Source organism: Centrocercus urophasianus, unplaced genomic scaffold, assembly GCF_019232065.1.
Source record: "Centrocercus urophasianus isolate 14NV4802_14NV808 unplaced genomic scaffold, USGS_Curo_1.0 seq_26, whole genome shotgun sequence".
Classification (NCBI taxonomy): domain Eukaryota; kingdom Metazoa; phylum Chordata; class Aves; order Galliformes; family Phasianidae; genus Centrocercus; species Centrocercus urophasianus.
In genome coordinates this window covers 10,796,502-10,821,462 of record NW_024884822.1, presented here as the reverse complement: position 1 = coordinate 10,821,462, position 24,961 = coordinate 10,796,502, and the positions used below count along the sequence as shown (strand labels likewise).

General features: G+C 49.3%; 1 protein-coding gene across 1 annotated transcript in view; it reads right to left on the bottom strand.

Moving 5' to 3' along the window:
* FAT2 (FAT atypical cadherin 2) overlaps nt 1–7,300 on the bottom strand; it is a 36,753-nt gene extending 29,453 nt beyond the window's left edge. Inside the window, exons 1-2 of the mRNA XM_042826426.1 lie at nt 4,036–7,300; nt 3,309–3,623 (exon numbers count right to left, since the gene is read on the bottom strand). Coding sequence (XP_042682360.1) covers nt 3,309–3,623; nt 4,036–7,300 — 3,580 coding nt within the window. The remainder of the gene's footprint in view (nt 1–3,308; nt 3,624–4,035) is intronic.
* Between the last annotated feature and the right edge of the window lie 17,661 nt (nt 7,301–24,961).

Here is a 24,961-nt window from a genome sequence, read left to right as displayed (position 1 = left end):
CTGGCCACACCCTGGAATTCTTCTGTGACCTCATGATAAAAATGAAAGGAACAAGCTCATAGCTGAGATTCTTACAACCAGGAAAGGATTGTAGTGATGGCACATGAACTGGGACTTAATGGTTGTCCCGAATGTCTGTAGAAGATGCTCTGATCTCCTGAGGAAACTGCTCCTCCCTTTTTTCTGCTACCCCATACAATGGAAAGTGCCCATTTAGTTTTTAATGAGAGTGTTTTATGTGCATGTGCATCTGTGTGCCTTTCCTACACCTCTGGAAAAACATCAGCCAGCCTGTGCAACAGGATTTGAGGTGGGGATGGCTCATAGAGGTGGCACTGAAGGTTTCCTCTAGAGGCTGAATGAAAGTGCTGAAGGTCCTGAGTTCATTTGGCTGGCTACCTGAGCTCAGTGTTCACCTGAGCGTCCAGAAATGATCCCTTCTGTCACTTTCCCAAGTCCTGCCCTTGCAGCATATCTATGCACAGCAGTGGGAAAGGTTTGCCTGCGATTCTCCTGCTCGCTGCCTTGAAAGCAGAGAGAGGAAGGCTGGTCGTGTTGGAACAGGAGCAGCAAAATTAACAGTGCATTGTTGTCAGGGAATAAAGAAGAGTAATAACTTCTGCTGGCAAGAGCAGGGCTGGGGTGGATGTTGCTAGCCCCCCACCCTGGCTGCAGGGTGGAGAATCTAAAATAGTTAAAATAGCCAGAATCAGGTTTCCAAGCAATTGAGCTTTCGCAAGAGCTGTAGAAGGGAAGAGGCTGCTCCCCTGAAATTCTCTTTCTCTTGTCCCATTGTTGTTTCCACTTTACCCTCTCCACTCTCCTACCACCTCCCCTGCTGTTCTGTCCCATGCTCATCCTGCGGCACATTGTCCAGGGAGCAGCAGTGTCACCATCCCTCAGACTCAAAGATGCTCTTCCATGCAGAGAAATGCACGGAACATCTGGTGCCTATGGGAAGCCTGTGGGCACTGACTCAACAGGAGAATCACCAGAGTAGGTAGGAGCTGCAGATGAATAGGCCAAGACAGAGGGACAGCCTTCCAGTAAGATGGATGGCTCTGTCCTGACTATTCCTGCCACAGTCTCCTAGTTCCTCTCAGTCCTGCTTAGACTGGAACTTGCTTCACATCAGTGACTTCAACTCAACACAAAACAAGCTGAAAACTCTTCCAGCAGAAGAATCCAACCTCTCGCTCTCTCCATCTCTCTATCTCTCTATCTGTCTCCCATAAATACTGCTCTGCACCAGCTGCCAGCTTGGGCTGGAGAGATTCCATTGCCCATGGCAGAAAGCTTTCATCTCACTGTGCAGTTTTATTCCCTCTTCTCATTAGCCTTTCATTTATTTTCCCTCTTTTTTCTCCACCCTCTTGAGAGCTGGAAGAGCTTAGAGATCTTCTGTGGTAGTTCAGGGCTGCTGGAGGAGCCAAGCTCTGCTGAAGGATCATTGTGATGGCCACCCTTGTCTCCTTCTAAGGCCTCAAGAGGACAAGCCAAGGGGCTTTGCTGGGTTTGTGTCCACTGGCCAGCCAACTCCTGTCTTGAAATACTGAACCAAATACAGAACAAGCTGGCTCTAGGAACAGAAACAAGTTACTTGTGGTAGGGTGGCACCATGCCCACAGTAATTGTCCAGGGCTATTCTGCAGGGTTATTCTGGGTGTAGACACGCCTGTTGTAAGAGTCAGAGCAGTCCCTAATTCCTGTTAGTGCACACAGTGTGAACAAGTTTCCTCCTCTCCCTCTGCCAGGGGGTTCCCACCAGCAGAATCCTGCCTAGGGGCCATGGGGGCTTGCTGGGCTGACCCTTGGCCCCTGTGTGCCTGAGTGCTGGCAAGATGGATCACATAGATCCCTGGCATCTCAAGAACTGAAACATGATTGGGTCTTTTAATGATGATTTCCTCTAGATAATAAGGGAAGCATGCAGTTGAACAACGGAAGACATGTCATAACTAAATGAATGAAAATATCTCATGGTTTCCAATAAACTGCCTGCAGCTCAGAGATTCAGACAAGCTGTGATATTTTTCCTGGCAGCAGTAGAAGATGACTTCTCTTCCGATACTCTAAGCATGAGGATATACACTGCTCAGTTTATGCCAACGTTTGCAGGTAATCATTTGTTCTTTCAGATAACACACATGTAAGGAAAGGAGAACTGAATCCTCATCAGGCTTGGAAGCAGGCCTTCAAGCAACCTCACACTCAGGGTTTAAAGAAGAGACCTCCAGCAACTGGCCAGGAGATAAGATCATCTCACGAGCTTCTTACAGGACTGACAAACATATCACTCTTCACATGCAAATTATCTGACTGCAGAGAGAGATGGATAGGAGATGATTCACACCTGAAAGAGCTTTTTTTGTCTAAGATGGGAATTAAAGCAGTGGCTTAGAGGTGAGGTACCTCACTAGTAAATGTTTGGATTTGGCCAGTGTTGATTGTTTTAGCATGAAACACGGTGACCTTGGAATCCAGCTTCATAGGGCTGCGCTCACACTGGAGCGAGCCATCAGCTAATGTCACTGCCTCAGCCTTTTACTGTACATCCCGCTCCTTCCCCTTTGAGAGCAGGCTTCTCTCCCACTGCAGTAGTGAACCGCTTTTATCACCCGCAGGAGATCAAAGTCATACAATTAATCCTCTCCCAAACCCAGGCTTTGTGCCCTCCCTTCCCTCTCCTCCCAGGAGCTGATAGAGCGAAGGGCACGGAGCAGCTTTCCCTGCCAGACTGGCCCGATGTCAGCGCTCTGGGATAGTTTAAGGAAGCTGTTTACAGTAAACATCAACTGATTTTTGATGGTTCTGAAAGATCTGGTAATTAATCCCCAGATGAAAGATACAGTCTAGGAAGATGGCAGCAGAGGCTTACTGCACTGACTGCGCTAATGGAACCGGGGGATGGGTGGAACCTTTAGAGGCAATGGGATTCATTTTTATTAATCCTGCCTTGCTGGCTCTCAGGAGCAAACAGTCACCTCCAGTAGGGTGTTTCCTGGCTCAGGCTGTGCAACAGCTCAGTTGTTTATAAGGGGGAAGAACAACAAAAAAAAATCCTTGGTTCTATGAAGGGCTTTGAACACAACACATTTGTGCCACTCTAAGAGCCATCTGGCTGCAAATGGCAGCCTCCAGGTGGAGGGTTTCAGTGGTCAGCCTCCACACAGTGTATTTGGAGATGGACTTTTCCATCAGAAGGAAGGTGTGACAGTGCAGCTGTGTGGTCTGTTTCTATTGAGCACATAGCATCTTCTAGGCATTTGAAAGACTCAAAAACCAGAGTTGAGTTGGGCCACTCTTACCTGTCACAAGGTTAATGGTGAAGAGTCCTTGAGGATTTCCAGTTAGGATGTGAAAAGTCAGTTTTCCCTCTGAGCTAGAGTCTGGGTCTAAGGCATCGAGCTGAAGGACAGATGTGTTTGGTGGGGAATTCTCCATCACAGAGGCATAATAAACAGGTCTGGACATCTGAGGAGGGTTGTCATTGGTATCTGTGACTTCAATGTAAATTTCAGTTGCAGAAGACAGAGGAACTGTTCCCAGGTCTAGGGCTAGCACTGTCAGCCAGTAGTGAGATGTCCCTTCTCGATCAAGTGGTCCGATGGTCCTGATGGTGCCTACAATGAAAGAGAGTGCTTGTGAGGGATCTGCAGAACTCAGACCACTTTGTCTTCAGTGCTACACCAGTCTGTATTCCTGATCTGCTTACTGTATTTCATGGAGATATAAACATTGGCACCAGCCTTGCATGCTGTGACACTGTGTGGCAGATAGGGGCTTGCTTGTGTTGGAGGTAATTTGGTGCAAATGTGAAGGGGAAGGCCTGTGCAGTTTGGGTGAGGGTTGACATGGATTTTACACTGTTTAAAGGAGACAAACCCTGCTTGCTCCTCCCCGTATACAGGGTTACAGATCATAAATCCCTGCAGGAAAAGCAGAGGATTTGAACGCGTTGGGTCAAAAGATCAGGCAAAACACAGCATGTTGTTTCATCCTCTGAGGTAAATATTTAAATAAAGCTGTTATTACCTGTGTCCTTCTCAATGCTGAAGACGGACAGGCCAGTGCCCTCTCGGAGGAAATACTGAACCTCTCCATCTTTCCCCTTATCAATATCCTTTGCTGTGACCATCATCACGGATGTGCCCTCAGGGCTGTTCTCCTGCACCCAGCCTTTGAAGACAAAGGAGGCAAAGCGCGGTGGGTACAAGTTCTCATTGACATCAAGGACGTTCACTTCCAGGTGGCAGAGGGAAGAGCGAGAGACGGGCTTCCCACTGTCACTGACCTGCACGGTTAGATTGTAAGAGTCCTTCTTCTCATAGTCCAGCTCCTTCTCTAACCGCAGTGCTCCAGTCAGCTTGTCTATGTGAAACATCATCTCCTCATCATTAACAAGGCTGTACCTCACCTCTCCCCCAGAGCCAGCATCAGGGTCAAAAGCCTCCAGAAAGAGGAGGATGGTTCCTACAGGCAGGTCCTCTGGGACCTTCACACTGTTCAGGGCTGGGAGGCAGTGTGGGTCGTTGTCATTTACATCCTCCAGAGTCACAGTGAGATCTGTAACGGAGAACAGCTCATAGCCTGTTTTGGGCTGGTCCCTAGCTTTTATTTTCAGTGCATAGCAAGGCCACAATTCTCTATCCAGGGCACCTGTAACTGTCACTTCTCCAGTGACACCGTTGATGGCAAACTTGTCAGTGGGGGTTAGGAGAGAATATTTTACTCTCCCATTATCATCTGTATCAGCGTCTTCCGCTTTCAACTGAGCTATTGTTGTCCCTGTTGCTACATTTTCAGGTACCGTCACCCAGTAGGCACCTTGTGGGAATCTAGGAGTATTATCATTGGTATCCAAGACATTCACAGCCAGGAGTTTCCAAGATGATTTTTGTGGTGTGCCAAGGTCATACACAGTAATGTTAAGAATGTAGAAACTGGTTCGTTCATGATCTAAAGGAGAAAGGACTTGGAGGAGACCTAGTTCCAGGTCAATGGTAAAGCAGCTGTCAACATTTCCGTCTGAGATCACATAGACCAGTTTCCCATTAAAACCAGTATCAGGATCAACAGCTGAAAGGTCAGCAATAGTTGAGTTGATGGGAACGTTCTCTATGATATCAATAGATCGTGGAAAGCTGTCATCAAATTTTGGAGCATTATGGTTTATAAGGTGCAAATTTAGAGTTGTTTCATCATCCTGCCCTTGGCCTTGAGCCTGAGACTCAATGGAGTGTATGATAGTTTCTGTCAGTTGTTTCAATACTCCTGTTTCCTCACACTGCATTTTAACAGGGAGACCTTGGCTGACCACAGTGATATTTACAGATGTTGGCAAAGCATAGTTCTCCCCATCTGTTGCAGTTATTTTCAAAGAGTAGAAGAGTGGCTGTTCAGAAGGAAGATCTCTCAGAGATATCCTAAGAGATATTACCCCAGAGATGGGATTCAGTTCAAAATGCCGTAACTCATTGCCAGACTTGATTTCATACTTGATACGCTGCAGCTCATCACTATCGATTGCAGAGACTGTGGCCACAGGATTCCCAACAGGAAAGTCCCGTGGGATGCTGCCACTGCAGCTTGCCTTCTCAAACACAGGAGCGTTGTCGTTGACATTGCTGAGCATGAGGGAAACGTACACCTCCGTTTCATGGCGGAAGGGTGAGCCCCAATCTGATGCCCACACTCGCAGGTGATACCATCTCTGCATCAACTCATAGTCCATTGACTTGGAGGTGGAAATTACGCCAGAGTACGGGTCGATGACAAAGGGAACTGATTTCTGGTTGGCTATGGTGTAGGTTACAAAGCCATTGTCTCCTTCATCTTCGTCTGTAGCTCTCACAGTTAGGACACTAGTGCCAGGAGGAACATTCTCATCAAAAGCCCCACGGTATGAAGACTGACTAAAACTTGGAGCATGGTTGTTGCAGTCAGTGATGTCAATGATAACAGTTGCAGATGTGTGACTGTTAGTGGTTGCAACTTCAAGTTGAAAATTAGATTGCTCGTGGAAGTCCATTGCTCTGACAGTAGTAATCAATCCAGTGTGAGGATTGATTTTAAAATTTGTGCTGTCAGCAGTAGGTCTCAAAACATATTTAAGATTTGGAAGGATTGGTGTAATCTTCACCATAGCAACTTGACTTCCAGGTGGGGAAAATTCACTGAGCTGGACTCGGTAGACTTCTTTCTCAAATCTGGCAGAGACATACTTGGAAGGAGGTATATGTATAACTCTAACAGGAGAGAAAAGTGGTGGTTTATTCTTGTCCTTGGCTTGTAGACTGAGGTTGAAACCAAAAGGGTGAAGTAGCCAATCGATCTCTTTTATTGCCACAATCATGAACTCTGTGCTTCCAAAGTAGGATCTGATGACTGCGAAATGCCTTCCTGGATCTCCATCTATAAAGTCTACTGAATCTATCCCTGCTTCTGAGTCACCGCTTTCTACAGACAGGCTTGCATAGACAAGGTCTTCAGCCGAGTCAGGCAATGCCACTTTCACTGAGGAGATAGAGGGGGGTTTCCTGGCTGAGGGCTCCACTTGGATCATGAGACTAGCCAGGTTCCCAAAGCCATTCCCCTCCAGGATCTTTCTCATTCTATCCACAGCTAAAACTTGCAGGTGGTGCCTGCCTCGATGGGTGCTGTTCAGCCTACCAGTGGTCACAACTGCTCCTGTGGTGGGGTGGATGGTGAACAGGTCTGACTTTGTGTTGAGGGCGTAGTAGAACTCTGCGTTCTGGCCAGCATCGGCATCCGTGGCACTGAGTGTGCTGACCACTGTTTTCAGAGGAGTGTCTTCTCTGATGGACACTTTGTAGGAAGGCGGTGAAAAGAGAGGTTTCAAATCATTTCTGTCAAGAATGTGGATTAAAACTTTGGCCCAGGCTTCATAGGCAAAGGTGTTCTCTGTGGCCTTGATTATTAACATATAGCTATCTTTGACCTCTCGGTTTAAAAGTGCTGTGTTGCTGCTCCTAGTTCTTATTCTCAAGAAGCAAAAATCCCCAATGACATGCTCCTCCGTTTTGAAGAGACCACTGCTGTCTCCAGAAGCTATTCTGTATCTGATGTCCCACTCGGGGTCAGTCTTGTAAATACCCATTTTGACATAGCTCTCCACATAAGTCTTGGGAGCTGAGTTCTCGTAGATGGTGGCATTGTAGAAGAAGTGGGTGAAGTGCAGAGGGGAAGTGTTGCCTTTCTCACAGCTTGCATCACGGATCATGCAGTGCACCAGTAAAACAGCAAAACTCAGGAAGTTCCTCTTGGTAATGATTTCCATGGTGTGGTGTCTCCTCAGGTCCTGCAGGGATTAAAGGAAGAGCATCATGAATTCTGGCACGTATGAAAGAGGACCATTTTTATCAAAGCCAGTGTGCTAGAGGAAAAGTCACAGGATCATAGAATGGCTTAGGTTGGGGGGGGACCTCAAAGATCATCGAGCTCCAATCCCTCCTGCCATGGGCAGAGTTGCCAGCCACTAGGTCAAGCTGCACAGGATTCCATCCAACCTGGCCTTGAGTATCAGGGATCCCTCTCTTGTGCTGCCTGAAAGAGCAGATCTCTAGCAAGACACTTTCACCACGTTGCCCCTGGTTTCTCCTCCTGATGGCAAAGCCCCAGGCTCAGGATTCCCACCACCCATGACCGCCCAGCATCCACTGCCTTCTCCAACAACTGGTGAAAACCTGTGGTTCTGCGATTCATCTCTGCGAATATGTGTATCAAAGACATGAGTTTGATGTCACAGAAGGAACTGGAGAATGCATCCATGATTAACAAGGATGTAGCTTTATTAGGCAGCTTTGCAGGGCTCGTTAAAGGATCAAGGCCTGCTCTTTTCAAAAGCTTGGTGTGTGCTGCTGTGTGTGCATGCAGGGGTTGAAGCCAAAGATGAGCTAAATATAGGTGCATATATTTCCCATAGATATCCCAGAAGATCTTTATCTGGAGCTGTTTCTTCCTCTTTTAAATTTAAATTACATATCAAGTACCTGCCAGTCATTTGGCACATTCCTAATTTAAACAGGGAAGACTTGTTTTTCCAGACACTTTTTCAAGACTCATCTCTTTAAAAGCCAGAACTAGTTCAGTTTATAAGTCAATTCGAATGTTAGGAATAAATTATTGGAGCCTAACTAGCAACGTGTGTCACATTCTCTCACTGAGATGAACTGCTGATAAGCACAAAGCTGTATATTTGATGCTCCATTCAAACCCCTTTTCCCTTGGTAGGCACGTGCCAATCACCCAGCAATCTCACCGCTGTGGTCATTGAGAGGAATGGCCTCAAACTGAGTGCAGCAAGTCAGTATGAAGTGAAAACATCAGAGGAAGTTTATGCAATTTGGGCTTTCCGTAGATGACAAAATTAAGACTTTTATGGCAACATCATTTCACTTCTAGAAAACACACCGTAGTCACAAATGCAGTGTACTAAATAAAATCATGGAGGACAAGGATACAAAAAGGCACGTTGTTCCTTCCAAGGAGCTGAAAACTATGTTCTGAAACAATCTGCTCATTACTTAGCAGCGTCTAAGAGTTTGGCAGCATGTAGGGACTTGCCTAGAGCTGCTTCCTTCCAACATTTTCAACTGCTGAACCTGGAAATAAAATGTATGCATGCTGGGTGCGCGTGTGTCTGCACGGACTGGGAAGCAGGAAAAGTCACATACAATTCAGTAGAATAAGACAGCAGAATAAAACAGCAACAAAAATACAGTGTTGCTTCATGAACAACAGACTTAATGAAGCCGATCGTTTTGTATCTGGGCTAATTGACTTTTTAATTCAATTGTACTGAAATGGCAATGTGAACTCATCTCTTATAAGACATCAGAGAACCCACAAGGCAGAGACGTTATGAACTCCACAACCACAAGAAGAGCCAGAGCTAGAGAACATGCCTTCTTGAACACCAGCAATTCTATAAGGGAGGATAACCTTGAGCAGGGAGTGGGTTTTCTGGCATTTAACAAGATGCAAACACTCTTCTGAAACTCTCCTGGAATGTCCTGAACCTGACTGCTGTCTGTAGACTTCCTGACACCTAAGATGGTCTCAGCTCGTGTTGGTGTTTTTCCTCTGTGGGGACATTAGCAGGGTTATACACCTCCGTCCAGTTAATTGTTTTGCAAAACCAGTTATGACCTCATGTTTCGGAGAGCTTTGCTCTCAATTACAAGCTGGGCTGAAAGCAATCAATGGCTTCTTATTATGGGGGATGGAGAGCAACAACACAGACAGGGCGTGAGGCAGAAGCCTTGTTTCCTCTGGAGATAATCTGAAAAAGTAAAAGGCACAGCCAGACTTCAGGGAGAATTTTCTAGCAGGCAGCACTGTCAGCTCTTGATGTCTAATACTTTCTTTCCAATGCAGGACCCATGCCCAAAGCCCCAACATTAGTGTATCCCCTGTCTACACCTCCAGTGCTCTGAGATGTGTCATTTCACCAGCTCTACCTGGAATACAAGCTCAGCCATTAGACTTTCTTTCTAGGCTCAGAAAGCTGTGTGGTCATTAAATCAATGTTTCTCTAGCATCTTTTCCCTGCCCAGTGCCTCTTAACAAACAGAGACAACATTGCAAATCCCCTTCTCCTTTCCCATGTATCAACCTTCAGCTTTACCAGCTTCATATTCATTTGGACCTGGAGATTACAAGGACATCTTCGTGGCACATGGTTTGGTAGGCATGGTGGTAGGTGGATAATTGGACTAGATGATCTTAGTGGTCTTTTTCAATCTTAACAATTCTATGAGAGTGAGCTGCTGGGGTTCAGATCATCTTGGTGGTGGGAGGAAAGAGGAAGGAAGAAAAAAGACCTGTGGGATTTATTAGAGAAATATAGAAAACTACTTATTTTCTATGGCATGGCTGACAGCATCAAAGATCTTATCTGTCGAGCTCACGAGATTTTAGGACTATTGCTAGAAAGCCCTCTGACAGGAGTGTTGTACCAATTGACTTTAATTTGTCTATGCATCGTGATATTACGAGAGAAAACTCCGAATTTGAGTTTGCAGGCATCAAAACTGGGTGAAACAAGCTAAAATACCCTCCCTCAGCCCCCAAACATTATCCCAAAGGATGGCACACTTCCACTCTTGCTTCTTGCCCAGGTATGAGAGGTCCTTGCTTCTCCCTCACCCAGCTCCCTTGGGCACAGACATTCTCCTGGAGCTGGGTGCTGGAGAAAGCCCCTCGCTGGAATGGAGCCAGTCAGGGAGGGCATGCTCTGACTGGGGGAGATAGCAGTGGTGGTGATTCAGCCTCCTCCTAATCACCAGGCGACGATCTGAGAGCCTCGAGGGGCTTCGACCTCAGCCCTGTAGATGTAAAGTACCCACAGAGCCAGTAAACACGCGCTGTATCTCTGATCGCAGCCTAAGCACGCGTCTAAATTTAACATCCAAATTGTAATTCTCTGTCAGAGACATGCCCAAATCTGTTGGTTTGAAACGAAGGAACAAACACGGCGTTGAGGTTCAAAGCGGGTGTGTGGGGCGGTCGGGGGACGGGCGCTGTGGGGGGCTCGGGGCAGAGCATGGCCCCACCAACCAGGGCGAGTGGATGGTGCTGGGAAATGGACCCTGGAGAAGCCTGGGGGCTGTGATGGGGTTTGGCCGTGCTGCAGACCAGTGCTGCAGCCTGCCAGCAAGCAGGTGTGGCCCCAGCACCACCTTCTGATCCCCTTCAAGAGGAACGTTTGAAAACAAGCAAAACCCCAAACACAAAACAAGCCAAAGACACCAAGAGCAGCATTCCCCTTGCTGGCTGCAGTCAGAGCTTGGCCAAAAGTTTTGGGATCAGAAGAGTAAAGAAAAATCATCATTTTTTTTCTCTCAATTTCTTCCTTTGTTTCTTCATCATAAGAAACAACCTCTCACATGGAATAAATACCCATCAAAACCAACCCTGAGCACACCAATGCCTTGGAGACTGCCAGCACTAGGAGCAGAGGGTGAAGGGAGATTGCTCAAATAGACAATGCTGGGGCAGTCCAGATCTGGGAGTGGAACTGAGTGGTCACAGAGTAATAGAAATGGAGAGCAGAGGAGGCACATCCTGTAGGGTAGTGGGGCATGAGGCTTTGGGAACGAGAAGAGGGAGTAGACTTGTGTTAGGTGGATCATTGGATCTGATGATCTTAGAAGGCTTTTGCAATGGGACCCTATGATATTAGGAGTTGGGGCACTGTCTTCTCCTGGACTGGAGGGTAATGGAGCAGATGGGGTTTATCAGTAGTCAGAGCAGTCTGAATTATGGCTGACTTCTGAGAAGGGTCAATCAGAAAGCAATCAACAGGGTTTCTATGTTGGAAAGTCACAGGTTGTAAAACCTGCTTGTTGTATGGGTGGTGATCCATGTCTATAAGATGTTCTGATTCCCAGCATCAAAATAATCCACGTACACATTGCACTTGGACTGGTGCTTGGTTAATGCTTGCCATTTTTTCAGTGCAGCAATGTTGCTGGGATTGGATCCTCCTGCATTCGGTGCCTTGCAGTTTTGGCAAGCTTCCCCAGGTCACTAACAAAGCCAGACCCATGGGGTTTGCATTCTGGGGTGAGCTTGGTTTTTTTTGAACTGTTTCTCTTGGACTTTGCAAAATAAACAAGTCCATCCCTTGCTAAGTGATGGCATGGAGCTGTTCCCATATTCTCGGCTGCATTTCAGTGGGAGGTTGAGCCTGGACTAGTGGCAGGCACTGTGCTTAGCTCTCCTGATTTGGTTGTGCAGAGGTTGATTTTGCAGTGATGCAGAAGAAATGCATCCTGGAGGATGGCACTGGGACAGAAAACTAAGGAAGACTGGCCCTGAAGTTACAGAGCTCCTTTCCTCAGTGTATCTCAAGGTTTTCCAGCACCTGTGGATGACTTTGGAAGGCCTGCCATTGGCGGGACAGTCCTACAGCAGCATGTTCAGGGATGATGCTCACATGGGCAGAACTTTTTCCTAGACTTGCAGATTTCACCAGGATGGTGAACACCAGGCCATTCCTTCCCCATCTCACCTTCCTAAGCTCCAAACACGAAACATTGGTCAACCTTGATGGGACGCTCAGATCCAGGCTGGTTCTATGGACCTCTTCCTGCATGGTGCCTCCACAAGCCAGCCACTTCCACCTCTTCCATCTTAAACATCTCACCCACTGTTTCATCCTCGTGGCTTTGGCTGTGTCCTCCTGCTCTTCCTGCTGCATTTCAGGTCCCATGTGTCTTCAGTTCCAAGCCATCTTCTGTCCATGAACAAGGCAACACCTAGCTGTGGAGCCAAAGGCTTTCTCCTGTCCCTTTTCCATGTGCAATGTGTGATTTTCAGCCAGTGCTCTGTGAGGAGCCCAGGGAGAACCTGATTTTGTAGTGCTGTCAGCACCAAGCCAGGAAATGCCTGGCTTTGACATGTCATATAGCTGAGATCTCTCTGTCATTGCTGTAAGCCTCCAGGAGCTCATCTGTTAGGCACAGGACTTGAACAGGCTTGAGCTTCCTGCAGAGTTATAAGGGTCACTGATCTTTATCTGCCTTGGCATTGCAACATCGCTCCAGAGCAAGAGTTAATCACGCAGCTCCAGGGATGTACAGCCCTCAGTGAGGGTCTGGGATTCCTGGAGGAGGACAAAGGGACGAGGGAGCCTTGCACCCTCCTGAGAGCAGGACACATGGAGACACTGCCTGGGACTGCTGTAACTGCCTGGGAGCCCTGGAGGTGCTCATTTCTGAATGGGGTTCTTGGTTAGAGTCATGGATCACAGCTGACTGCAATCCTGCAGCTGCTGGCACCTCAGATGCTGTATCCAGAGGAAAAGTCCACACATCGCAAGGCATCTCCTTTCCTGTCCCCTTGCCACGTTGATCTGTGGTCCCTGTGGCTCCCTATCAATATCCTCCAGCCACAGGCAGTGCCCCCAATCATTCCTGTCCTTGGGGTTGGAGCTGAGCTCCTTTGACTCACACCTTGATGCATGTCCTTATGCTCAGCATCTTGACCACCCAGCCCTTGCTAAGGACTGGCATTCCTTTTCTACTGGTTGCTGTCCCACAGGATGTGTGACATTGAGGATGACTTGCTTGTGCCATGGGCATGTGGGGAAGCATCCTTATGCATTAATCCTAATCCCCTTCTTTTACACTCCTTGCTCACTGGTGGTTCCCTGCCCACACCAGACACTTGCAGTAGGGGTAAACCCTACACACAGCCCAGAAACTTCCAGTGCACGGACAGCCAGGAAGGTAATGAGTGGTGACTCCTTGCCCAGGAACAGCCAGGCAACAAGGAGGGTACAACAGATCCACTGGTGGCTCCGATGGGGTCTGCTGCCCAGTGCTGTGATGCAATGGCTGGGAGGTGGGACGGAGCTGCTGAGCAAGGAGCACAGCCCAGGCATGTTGGCACACGAGGCAGCCACATCCTGCCAGGCACTCACGTGAGCATGCCCTGACCCCTCTGGAGCCGGGACTGTGCTGCTCTCAGGGATTCAGTTCCCATGGAGGCTGTTAACCATGCACCTCGCTCGCTGCCAATGAGTTGCGCCAGCAGACCATCAGCACAGGTTGAGAGCCACCAGGGATGCTGGTCTCACTTTTGATTGCCTGCTCCTGACAAAACCCATACTGAACCTTTCACATTTTCCTCATGCTTGGGATGCAAATCATCTTGCTCTGATAATCATTCCCTTGCCTTCAGAGTGCTGAGGTAAGCGGCCATGGGAGACCACATCATCGGTTCTCCTTGCCACTTTCTAGATCCACTGGCCAGCTTCAGCCAAAGTTAACAGATAGGTAAAGATTTGAAAAGAGTTGGGTTTGCACAAGCTTGTGAAAATCAGCAGGAGAGAGGAGAGAAATCCAAATTAGGACTCCCAGCTGGAAGAAAAGGCTCTAATGTGAGCCCAACCCCATTATTAGACATCAGAGAATCCACACAAGAGTGAGTGCCCCAGGCAACCAAGCTTCATGAATTCTGCTGCTCGCAAAACAGCTGTTTATTTAGGTGCTGCAAAGCCTGTGAGATCCCTTCTAGGATCCCAGCACATGGCTCCATTCTGACCCACGGGAGATATGGGGTCTGGGTTGGGCTCAGCTCCCACCTCAGCCCATATTTGAGAGGTCCAAGCCTGAGCTGTTTGACCCTGGGACACCTCACACAGCCTGCCAAGGACACAGGCTGTGTCACCTGAATGCCAGCAGTCCTCCGATGCCCTTTCCACTCTTCTGTTCAATGGTCAATGAAATGTGTTGGGAAGGAATCAGAGCATCTTGGCACCAAGAGCCAGGTGAGGACCATGTGCCCACATGGCTCGTGTCAGGAGCCTGGTGCTCAGAGAGGCTGCACCACTCTGCCCTGTGGCCCAGCCGTGGCCACCACCCCTCCTTCTCTCCTCCTGGGCAATTCTCATGCACTCGCGGACCAACCCTGCTCTGATACAGAGATCTGCTTCTTCCCATGCCCAGCGCCCTGCTGCTTCTTCCCTTCTGGTGCCTGGAGGAGAGCAGAAGGAGCAGCTTTCAGCTCTGCCTGCAGCATCCTCAGCTCCGCTGCCATCTGTCTGCCTTGTGCTGCTCCTTCTTTCTTGTGCTTTCAGAGGCAGCATAAGGACACAGAGAACAGAATGAATGAGCCCATCAGGGCATGATCTTTGTAAAATGATGCTGATGGCCGTGCCACAGAATTTCCCTGCTGCTGAATGCAGCAATATCCTTCCAGACCAATGAAAACCATTCAAAGTCTGCCCCTGGCCCAGACCTGGGCTCTGAGCAGAGGAAAGATTAACCCCTAGACAGGCATGTTTGCTTGCTCTCATTGTCACAGCATGTCCTTGTCAGCTCTCACTGCTCTGCACTGTGTGTCAGAAACACATTTCTGAAAGATCTCGTCATCGCAGCACTTCTACCAAGCCCTGCACTGACACAATGGGACTGACACCAGCACCTGGTGCCACCTGCACAGCACTGGTCCTGGGTAGCCTGAGCCATCCCAAGCACCTATTCATAGTGCACAGGCTGCCTGAGTCACAGCATCAAGGTCTGAAATAGCCCTGTAACACAGCAATGGCCAAACAGCTTGGCCATCTCTCTCTAATTTCTCCCCCAAAACAATGCCAGTTTTGATGTTGTAGTGGAGGAGCCTGAGATACAAGGATGTGCAGTGTGGTTTTTCTGCTTCCTAGCCCCAGTGTGAGAGCACCACTTGAGCAGCCGTTGTCCTTGGGCTCTTGTGTTGAACAGAGCCCACTGGAACTACCCATCTCTGGAGGCACTGCCCCATCCCTGAAGGTGTTGCCCCAACACCACGTTGAATGGACCCTGGGCAGCCTGATCTGATGGGGGGCAGCCAGCCCATGGCAGAGGGCTTGGAACTGATGGTCTCTGAGGTCCCTTCCAACCCAACCCATCTATGGTTCTATCACCCCAAATGGATCAAAACCTCGTCTGGAGCCAACTATACTTTTGGCCTCTGCAATACCAATATATTGGCAATATGTTCCCAGATTTAATTATGGCCTCTATGTGGAAAAAAAAAAAACTACACTGCTTGATTTGTTTCAATCCTTGTTCATTTCTGAGCTACAACCCTCCCTAGCAACCCTTGCAGCTTGCCCCTCCCTGGAGCTCCCTCTTCCAAGAATTAGGAAATGAAGTTTCTTTGCTCATAAACCAGTACCTGCTCCATTGCCAAGGAAAAACTGTGGTTGAGGGAAAAAAATCACTTGCTCAGCAGATCAACTCGCTAATAGACAGTGGAGTTCTGGTGTTGCCAACCCAGTGAAAAAAAAATAGCAGAGGGTATTTAATCCTCTTACACTTGTGCATGATACAGAAGTGAGCCCACTGCTCCGGGTTGAGCTGCATACTTCACACGTGGCAAAAAACAAAGGGAGGTGCACTGAGCAGGGAATGCCATTTCTGCAGCATGGAGGTGGCTGAAACGATCCTCCAGCACTTGCCTGGAAGCAGTTGGCAGGAGCGTAGGATGCAAAGCACAGTAGTTTCTAACAGATGTTTGATTCCAGGTGTTATGCCTCCTTTGAACTCTCCCTTTGCTAAGAACAATGTTTGTTTGGAGGGCCAGGAGACGCGCTGGTTCCTGCAAGTGCTCGAGTTTGAAATGTGCTCACGGAGTAGGGCTGTAGTGGGGAAAGGGCTCGGGGAGGGCAGATCCTGCTCGTGCCTGCGGTGTTCGGGGCAGGGGCTGAGCCTGAGGCTGGGTTATAGAAGCTGAGGAACTCCAGCACTTATCAGACAGGCGGATGTCCCTGAACTGACCCAGATAAGGAGAGGTGTGCTGCACATTAGGAAGAGATAAGGGCGCACCGTACAAAGCCTGGTGTTTTTTTGCCTCCCTGAATACCACGACAGCCCAGCCTTCCCCAGCAGCCCCACAGCCTGTTTGCTTTCCACCCGGAGGCTCCAATAACCTCCTGGCTCTGTGGTTCTACAACAGCTCCTGCCATGAGCATGGATGGAAGGGCAGCGGGCTCCGTCCAGCGCATGCCAACCTGCTGGCCTGGGCACTGCCTGAGCCCTGCAGCCCCTTGCACACTTTGTGGTTGGCCCCAACTTTTTAAAGAGAGTTTTACCTGGAGTTATATCGTAACCACTGATCTTTGCCCCTCCACAGCACAGCACTCCACTGAGTCTACCTCCAACTCTTGCAGGGGGGTGATTCCCCAGTAAGTCCCCTTTGGAAGGGCCTGGTTTGCCTTAAGCTCCCAGCTCCCCCTCCCTTTTCACCTCTTTTCTCAACACTGCATGCACACACTGGACATAATTCCCGTGTGCCTGGAGTTGGGACTGGGTTTGTAGGGAGGTTCACCTCAGTTTGCCATCGCTGATGGCAAACGAAGTTGTTGTGATGCAAAATGCCCATACCAGCATGCACGCTCCCAGGTGAGGCTGGGGTAGAGCCTGGGGTGCATGAGGCTTTCATTTCACCTCCCAGCTCTGCTGCTTGTTGTGGGAGACCAGGGCTGACCTGGGAAACACCAGCACTGTGCCTTTCCCCAGGGATCCTCCAGGATCCTCCTGGCGTGAGCTGGCCCAGAGGGGAGCACAGGGCAGGAGGAGCTCCCCAGCAGGTGAGGTTGTGTGCAGACAAGAGCCGTGCCCACAGCTGGGCGCCATCACACTTCTGCAGAGCTCATCCCTTTGCTCCTGCAGGAGCCCTGCCCCATGCACACACCTGGGCGCTCTGTGCTCAGCTCTCCTTCACCCTCTGCTTGGTGATGAGGTTTTCACTCTCTCTGCTCACAGCCCACCTGCCCGCAGTGTGCCCATGTCTCCCACATAAGCCCAGGTGCAAACTCAAGCAAACACACCTGAAGATTTCCTGGCTCTGCCCGTAACTCCCCATGCTACAGCTGCCAGATGAAAAGCAATCCCTTTCCATCCCAAAGCCTGATTCTTAGGATGGAGCAATTTCCAGTCAAAGTTACTCACATGCAAAAACAGTTTCACGGCTAAATCTCTCCATCCTCCATGCCCTCCTCCATCCCTGAGTCATTTCAACTTCCCACACCGGCGTGCCTTACCTGTTGCAACAGGAGAGATCTCTCCTGAAGTTTACAGCCTCTCTGCCCTTGCTGCTGAAATCCCCCTCCCGCAGCAGCACCCGGCCGGCTGCCAGGGGTCCATGGCGCTCACAAAGCAGAGGAGAGGGCTGGAAGAAATTCCTGCAAGAAGGGATTTTTCTGATTGAAACTCCGGCAGCACAGGTTGGGAGCAGCGAGGGAGAAAGTTGGAGGAGGTGGAACTGCCTGGCTGGAGAGCCAGCCCTTCTGTGACGGGCTGGAGGAGGAGGGAGAAGAGAGGCATCGCTTGCGCCCTTGCTGCGGAGTGAACTTGTGCGTGTGCGTGTCAGAGCTGGGCAAGCACCCAAACCTTAGAGCCAAATAATTGCAGAGCTTTCTACTCTTAGTTTATCCCATCGCCATGAAATCAAGGACCTAGCGCAAGGGGGGGTGGTGGGGGGAATATGTCAGGTAACTCCCTCCAACACACCTGAAAAACCCAAAGAGTGTTTTTAACTAGCTGCCAGGTGGGTGTTGCGAGGAGGGATGGGGAGAAGGGGGTGGGGGAAACCTGAACCCGTCCTCGGAGCAGCTGCGTGCGGAGAGGCACTTTGAATGTTGTTGTTGTTTGCATTGGGGGAGCCCCCAGAAAGCCCAGGTGCTGCCAAAAATCCCCCGGGTGCTCGGCGGGGATGGAAAGGTGGTCCTTGTCCTGAAACAGGAGGCAGAGAGAGAGGGAGGCAGCAGAGAGACGGCAGCGCAGGGAAAGCAGAAGCAGAGATGGGGCTGTTGCATCCCAGCCCAGTTTTCTGGCATGCCGACTGGAGCACAGGCAGCTCCAGACCTCTTTGTCCCGGTCCCTTTCCTCTTTTCAACCCCATCAACCCTCAGAAAATACTGATTTTAGTCCTCTTTAGATTGCAATGGGTTTTGAAAAGATGTCCCCAGTCAGCAGGCCATGAATTCTTTCCCACAGGCATGGCTTTGACTGGGACTTGTCTCAACCTAGACATTGGTGGATTAAATCGCAGGACACAAAAGCATGGGAAAATCCATATGATTTCATGGTCCAAATCCTAAAACACAGGAAGGGTGGACCCATGATCTTGAATACTTGGGGTTGGCAGTGAAGGTGAGTCAGAAAAATCTGCTGAAATTGCAGAAAACGCAACTTTAAGGTCACTAAAATTCTTTAGTTTCTTCAATCTAGGGAATAGTTTGGACCAAGAATCAGAGAGGAAATATCTCCCCAAAGTGTAGATAGGGGTTGCCTTGGTTGGGAACTGATCTGTCAGCTTCTTGCTCCTCATCCTGCGCTACAAGCTCCTGCTGGGAGCTCTCCTTACTGCCATTTAACTCCACTTGGAAAATTATTTGGGTTCCAAGCTGGTTGTGCCCTTCCAGAAACTGTATGGGATAAATGAGAAGACACATAAATTCTGTTGGTTTTACACACTCAGCTTCTCCATTTTTCTAGCTGGTGTAGTCAGATGACTTGCAGGGAACTTGGAGAAGCTTTGAGGATTATGAAAGTGATAGCAGATTTCATAGTAGCCTGAAAGTGCCAGTCAGCTCTTCATGACAACGGGTAGCCAATGGTGGGTGGTGCATTTCAGAAGAGTGAAAGGAAAAGTTCCTCCACATGGCTGCATCTTGCAGCCATGGAAGGCAGGAAAATCTGGTATTGGTGGGTAGATGCCAATGGGGCTGAGACAGGGCTCAGGACAATGCATGTATTATATTTAGACACACCAAAGTACAAATGAGCAAACCTCCAGCTTCAGGGCATCAGCTGACTGCTGCAAGGGTTGCCTGCATTTGGAGCCTTTCACAACTGACCATGTGCACCATTCCTTTCTCCTGTATCTGAGGCCACAGGTCACTCCAGAGACCACAGAGCTGGGGGCCTCGGTCTCATCTTGTGAAGCAAGTTGGGAGCTATCAGCTAGCAAGGATGCAGTGCTGTTTTTCATTGAGGCAGGAGGTTATTGTGCCACCCACAAGACAGATGTCCTTTTTGCACTCTCTGCTTTTACAGGTGCTGACAGAAGCCCTCTCTCAGTCCCTTTTCTTCACTGCAGTAACGTTCATCGAGGATGCTAGTGCTTATGGAAGAGCCACGTATCAGGCAGAACCTGCAGAGTGATTGGGAAGAAGCTTAGGGTGTCTTTGAGATGGGCCCCTTAGGAAATACCCACAAATGCCCAGTGAATATGCAGAAGCCACTGGCAACTCCATCTCATGGCCAGCAGACTGGGAGCACCAGGTTTTCCATTCCACAGCAGGGGCAGAGCCCTGTTAACAGCCTTGTTTGCTGCGGAGGGCTGCAGGGAACTTGGTTCCCCTCCTCAGAGAAGTGCTCCCTGGTTACAGAGTGGAGAAACATCAGAAGATATGATCTCAAGTATAGCTGTAAAAAAAAAAAAAGATTGCATTTTGGGGATGCAAATCCTGAGCTGAAGAAGGACTTGTGCCATGAGGAAAGAAGGCAGAAAGATGGAGCTATGCATGGTGCCTGGCTTTGCCCTGAGTGCTGCTTCACACTGCTCAGACAGTAAATCAAACAAGCCAACAAAAGCCCATAAGTGGTGTCAACATCTCACCCCGCAACGGCTCTCAACTGGGAGCTTGACGTGGTGGGTGCCACAGGCATGGGGAATGTCTGGCTCTGCCACCTCACTGTCGAGGTGCTCCTCTCCCTCTAATCACAGCAAGAGATTTTGTTTCCTGGTTCCTCCCAAGATCTTCAGCTGATAGCACCAAGACGTTCAGCTGCAGGTTAGATGCACGCAAGGCTTTGTGCAGATAAGCGGCATGTTGGGGCTGGGTAAGGGAAATCACCACGGGCCTCTCTGGACCAACAAAAAAACACTTACGGGGTCCTTGCTGCCAAAGGCTATGCCTACTGGGTGCCCAAGCAGTTAGACCTGCCACCTCCTAAATGTGTGCTGTCCTCTGTGTGGCCCCTGTGGACATGGGGTCAGGGCAGTGCCATTGAGATGTGGCACTGCAGTGCTTCTCCAGACCCTCATGCCTTCAGAAACAGACTTGAGGGTAAAATCCCTTTATCCTGCAAGGTGCTTTCTAGATGGACCCAGCTCCCATTGCTCTTCCACAGTGTCTGATTTGTTCAGGCCACCTCTAAATCTACACCAAATGTCCTCTCACTGTGTGCCAGGATCGGAGGGCTGAGGTGAGCTGTTTCCTGCAGGGACAAGCGCCTTTTGTTTCCTCTTTCCAGAAGGAGATCCAACCTATGGGTCTGGCCTTTAAGCCTCGGTATCTGCTGAAATGCTCTGTGGGTATGTTTGCAGGGGAGCGTGCAGAGACTTGCTAGGGAAGGGGCGATTATCTGCCTGGAACAACAGCAGCCTTTTCCCCAACAAGCGGGAGCTTGTGGGTGGGGAGGATCCAGAGCTGTGCAGGAATCGGCTGCCTGTGTTTGTGTGTGCGCCGAAACCTCACTGACCAGCACCGACCATCACCCTCAGGGAGCTGCTCCCAGGTGCCAGGATGGATCCCTTGCAGCTGCAAACCCAGAGGTTTCTTACTGGGAGTCCTTCTCCATTGCACAGAGAAGATTTAAAGGACAGAAATGTCCATTTTCCTGACTGGAAGTCAACTAAAGAGTGGGAGTTGATTAAAACTCACTTTTCTCTTGGTCTGGTTTTGCTTAGTTGGGTGTCTCTGGGTCCCAACATCGAGTTCTGCAGGCGTGCTTGGTGAAGCCTTCTATGAAGCATGGTGTGGATGCTTTGCTCCCTTTGTAGCTGCTCCTCTGAGCGGTACCCAGAAGCTCTGTGCCACAAACCTGGTTCTCACTGTGATACTCTCCTTTTTTGTCTGATAAGAATTTCAGATGGAATTTCCTTGGAGCATCTCTAAGTTATGCTGACCTGAGGTACGAGAGGATTCTATTGATGGGTGATTGGAGTCAAACCCATCATATGTTGTTCAGGGGATAGAGGTTGGTGGAATGCAAATATGAACAGTGTTGATCAACTATGCCTGGTCTCCTTAGCATCCAGCACAGGTGACACATTTTTTATTTTTGAGGCTGAATGCTGGTCAGTCCCTGCCCTTACATGCACAGCAGTGCATTGCCACAGAGCTCACGCTGCAGTCGGTCCCTTGTTCTCCATAGGGTTGCACAGAGTCATCATGAGGGACCGTACAAACCCAACAGGTTGTAGAGGATGAGGGTCATTAGGTTGGTGTTGATCTTGTACTGGAGTTCAGATTTCTTCAAGCCTTCTGTGGGGTCGTGGCCACTGCTGTGCTGTGCTCCCGTTATTGGCTTTGCCATCAAGGACGACATGCACTGATTCCCACAGGTGCTGCTGACAGATCCATTGCCCCTTTAAAAGGGATGAAGTCATCTGCCTCCGAAGCCATCTGGCACCAACACAAAGTCAAGAGCTCAGCACAACAGAAGGCTGGGATGCCAGCCCGTGGAGGGGATGTCATCACTCTACAAACAGATGGGACCCTGATGGGATGGGGTGAGATGCTGTGCAAGACCTCAGGAGAAAGTGGTAAAGACCTTCTGGCAGGGAGCACCCGAGTGTGTTGCAGTCCTGCTTTCATCGTATGGGCCCAGTGGAACCCCATGTCCATTCACTGTCTTTCTGGGATGGCATGGGCCAGATCACGGCTCTCGTCACGGGATGAGCTAGCGATCAGCGTGCCTCCCTCCTCCCACTCCATCCGTCTGCACGGAGCAGCATTATCTCACCCTGAGCCAATCGGCCTGCACCGTGTGCCGGATGGCTGAGCTCATCGTTGGCGGCGGTGGCAGTGACTGAATCTGGCACGGCGTGTGCCTGCGGTCCCTGCAGGGTGGCCGTCAGTCCACCATGGCCCTGCAAGATACAGGGAAGGGACCTCCAACAGATCTGCCACTGGACCAAAAGGGTGGTTTGATCAGAACAAACTGGGGATGAGAAATCCTGCTGCAGGTATCTCTGAGGAACTTCGTCATCCTAGCTTCAGTCTGGAGTTTGAGCAGAAGAGCGAGCTTGGTGGGGATAGCAGTGAAAGAGAAGGGAGAGGAGAACATGGGAAATGATTGGGTCTTCAGGGGGCGGTGGGGAAAGAGGACAGAGAACTAAAATTATCTGGAGGGTAAAGAAGTGATGAGAGGTTAAACTACAAGTCCATGAGTCCACGGGGAATGGGCTGTTCAAGGAGGTGCCTCTTTCTCCTCATTGACCCTAAACAAGCAACTTAGAGTGGTTGTTTAACTTCTACAGTCCAGTGCGTTGGGTCGTATGTCAGGGATTACACAGGCACTAGGAGACCAGGATGGGCAGAGCAGGCACTGCCCATTCTCATTTCACCCCAAGGTCGCCATTACTCAACCAGAAAACTCTTTCAAAATAGAGTTCAATTTTCATGCAGTGAAATAGCTTTTGTTTGTTTTGGTTTGGACGTCAAAATATAGGACCACCAACCCTTTGATTTTGGAAACACCATTCCTCTCCTGCTTCGTCTAGCTTGGGGAAAAGTCTGTTCTACTCCAGCCCATTGTCTAAAACCTCTTCTCCCATGTCATCTCTGTTTGTCTTCATTAGAAATGTTAGATATATCTCAGCCCCAGACTTCTCTGCTCCTGTTTCAAGCCACACTGTGTCCCGCTTCTCCTTCAGCTTGCTGCTGAGACCTGATGCCCAGTCACACCTGCAGATAGCAAGCCTTGCTCCAAGGACATCATGAAGAGGTGCCATTGTGCAACGGAGCCTCGTACCAGGAATACGATCTGGGTGATGATTATCTTGATACCATCCTCACTGAACCAGGGGAGCCTGAGCCAAAAGAAAAATTTAGAGCTAAACAGCTCTTGTTTACAGGAAGCCAGAGCACAGTGTCTGGGCTTGTACCAGTGTAGCAGGAGATGTTGCTATTGTCTCACACTGCAAAATATTTTGCTGGTATTGATGGATGGTGTGTCCCTGAGATTTCCCAGGGATGCTATGGGAGCAATTTCCCTCATTTCTGAAGTATCTTGTGCAGCAGCCTGGAGGGAAAAGCGTTTGCTATGGTTGAACTGGACAATGAAGCAAAGGTCACTGGCTTTATTGACTGTTATTTTTGGCCACAATCACTGTAGGCTATGCAATCTACACACCACGACTAGTATTGCTAGAGACGAAAGTAGGGTCTTGGCCATGTTGTGAAGGGTGATGGCCACCCATGGGCATGGTACTAGTAGCCCAAATCTCCATAAATTTGTAATAGTATACAATATTGTATACTATACAATAGTATACAATAGTATACAATATATACAATAATATAAAAATACTATCCAAACTCCCACCAATTTCTCACAGGTTATCAAAGGAGAGGGGAGACATTTCTCTCCCAGCAATGAAGCTGTTTCTCTGTGGGCGTCATTACCTTCCATCTGAGTTTACAAAACTGTGGTCCCACGGGCAAAAAGTTGGTAAACTGCTCTGCAGAAGTGCATGAAGAACATCATCTGCAAGGCTTGCCCTGCTCTGGGGCAAAGCAACAACGGAGAGGCAATCAAAATGGCTGACTGCTGTCCAGATGTGGGGGAGGGCTTGCCCACATCTGGCAGGGAGTGTTTTGTGGTGGGAACAGTTTTTCTTTGCCCTCAGCACACAGCTAGGGGCGGCTGTTGTGCCCACAAACAGGACGGTCCAGTTCCCGTGGAGGCAGAAGATCTGTTGGGCCAATTCCATGAGTCAAAGAATGTTTACTGAGACCTTACGGTGGCAAGAATGGTGTTTGGATCAAACCAGGAGAAAGTTAAAAACATCTGACAAGTGAGAGAAATGCAGATTACAGAGGCATTGCCCCAGACCTTTGACCATTGTCATAGTGCTGGGGGACACCATCCAGCCCAGTGGGACAGGCCATGAGATCCACCAGCCCATAGGGGTACAGATGGAACTTTCAACCTCTAGGGGACACCTAGATGTTTCCCAGATGTTTGGCATCTCCCAGTGCCTGCATCCTCTGAAGGATGTGGCAGGACTGGTTAACCTCCTTTACATAGGAGGGGAAACTGAGGCGTGCAGATGTTCATCTATGCTTATGAAGCCAAACAGGGATTATGTGGCTGAGGGGAAGCAGAGGGATGGAGAAGGAATGCGACAGTCCAAATTCGCCCAGAAATTGAGTTTCTCCATTTTGTGCAATGCCAGGGCTCTGTACCATTGTTGCTGGTTTGGGGCTTTTGCTCTGAAACAGCTTTGAGCCTCCACCCCCACCTCCTCCCCCTGTTTTGTGAAGTTTTGGGTAGAGCAAGAAGGGGCAACCTTCGTTAGGATAAATATGAGAGGCAGTCTGCCAGAAAGATAAATAGAAAAAGGGCTGGGTGAGAGGTGTGGAGGATCCCTGAAGCTGAGGGGCTCTGCATTTATTATCATATTAAGTGCCCTGAGCAGCCAAAATAACCAT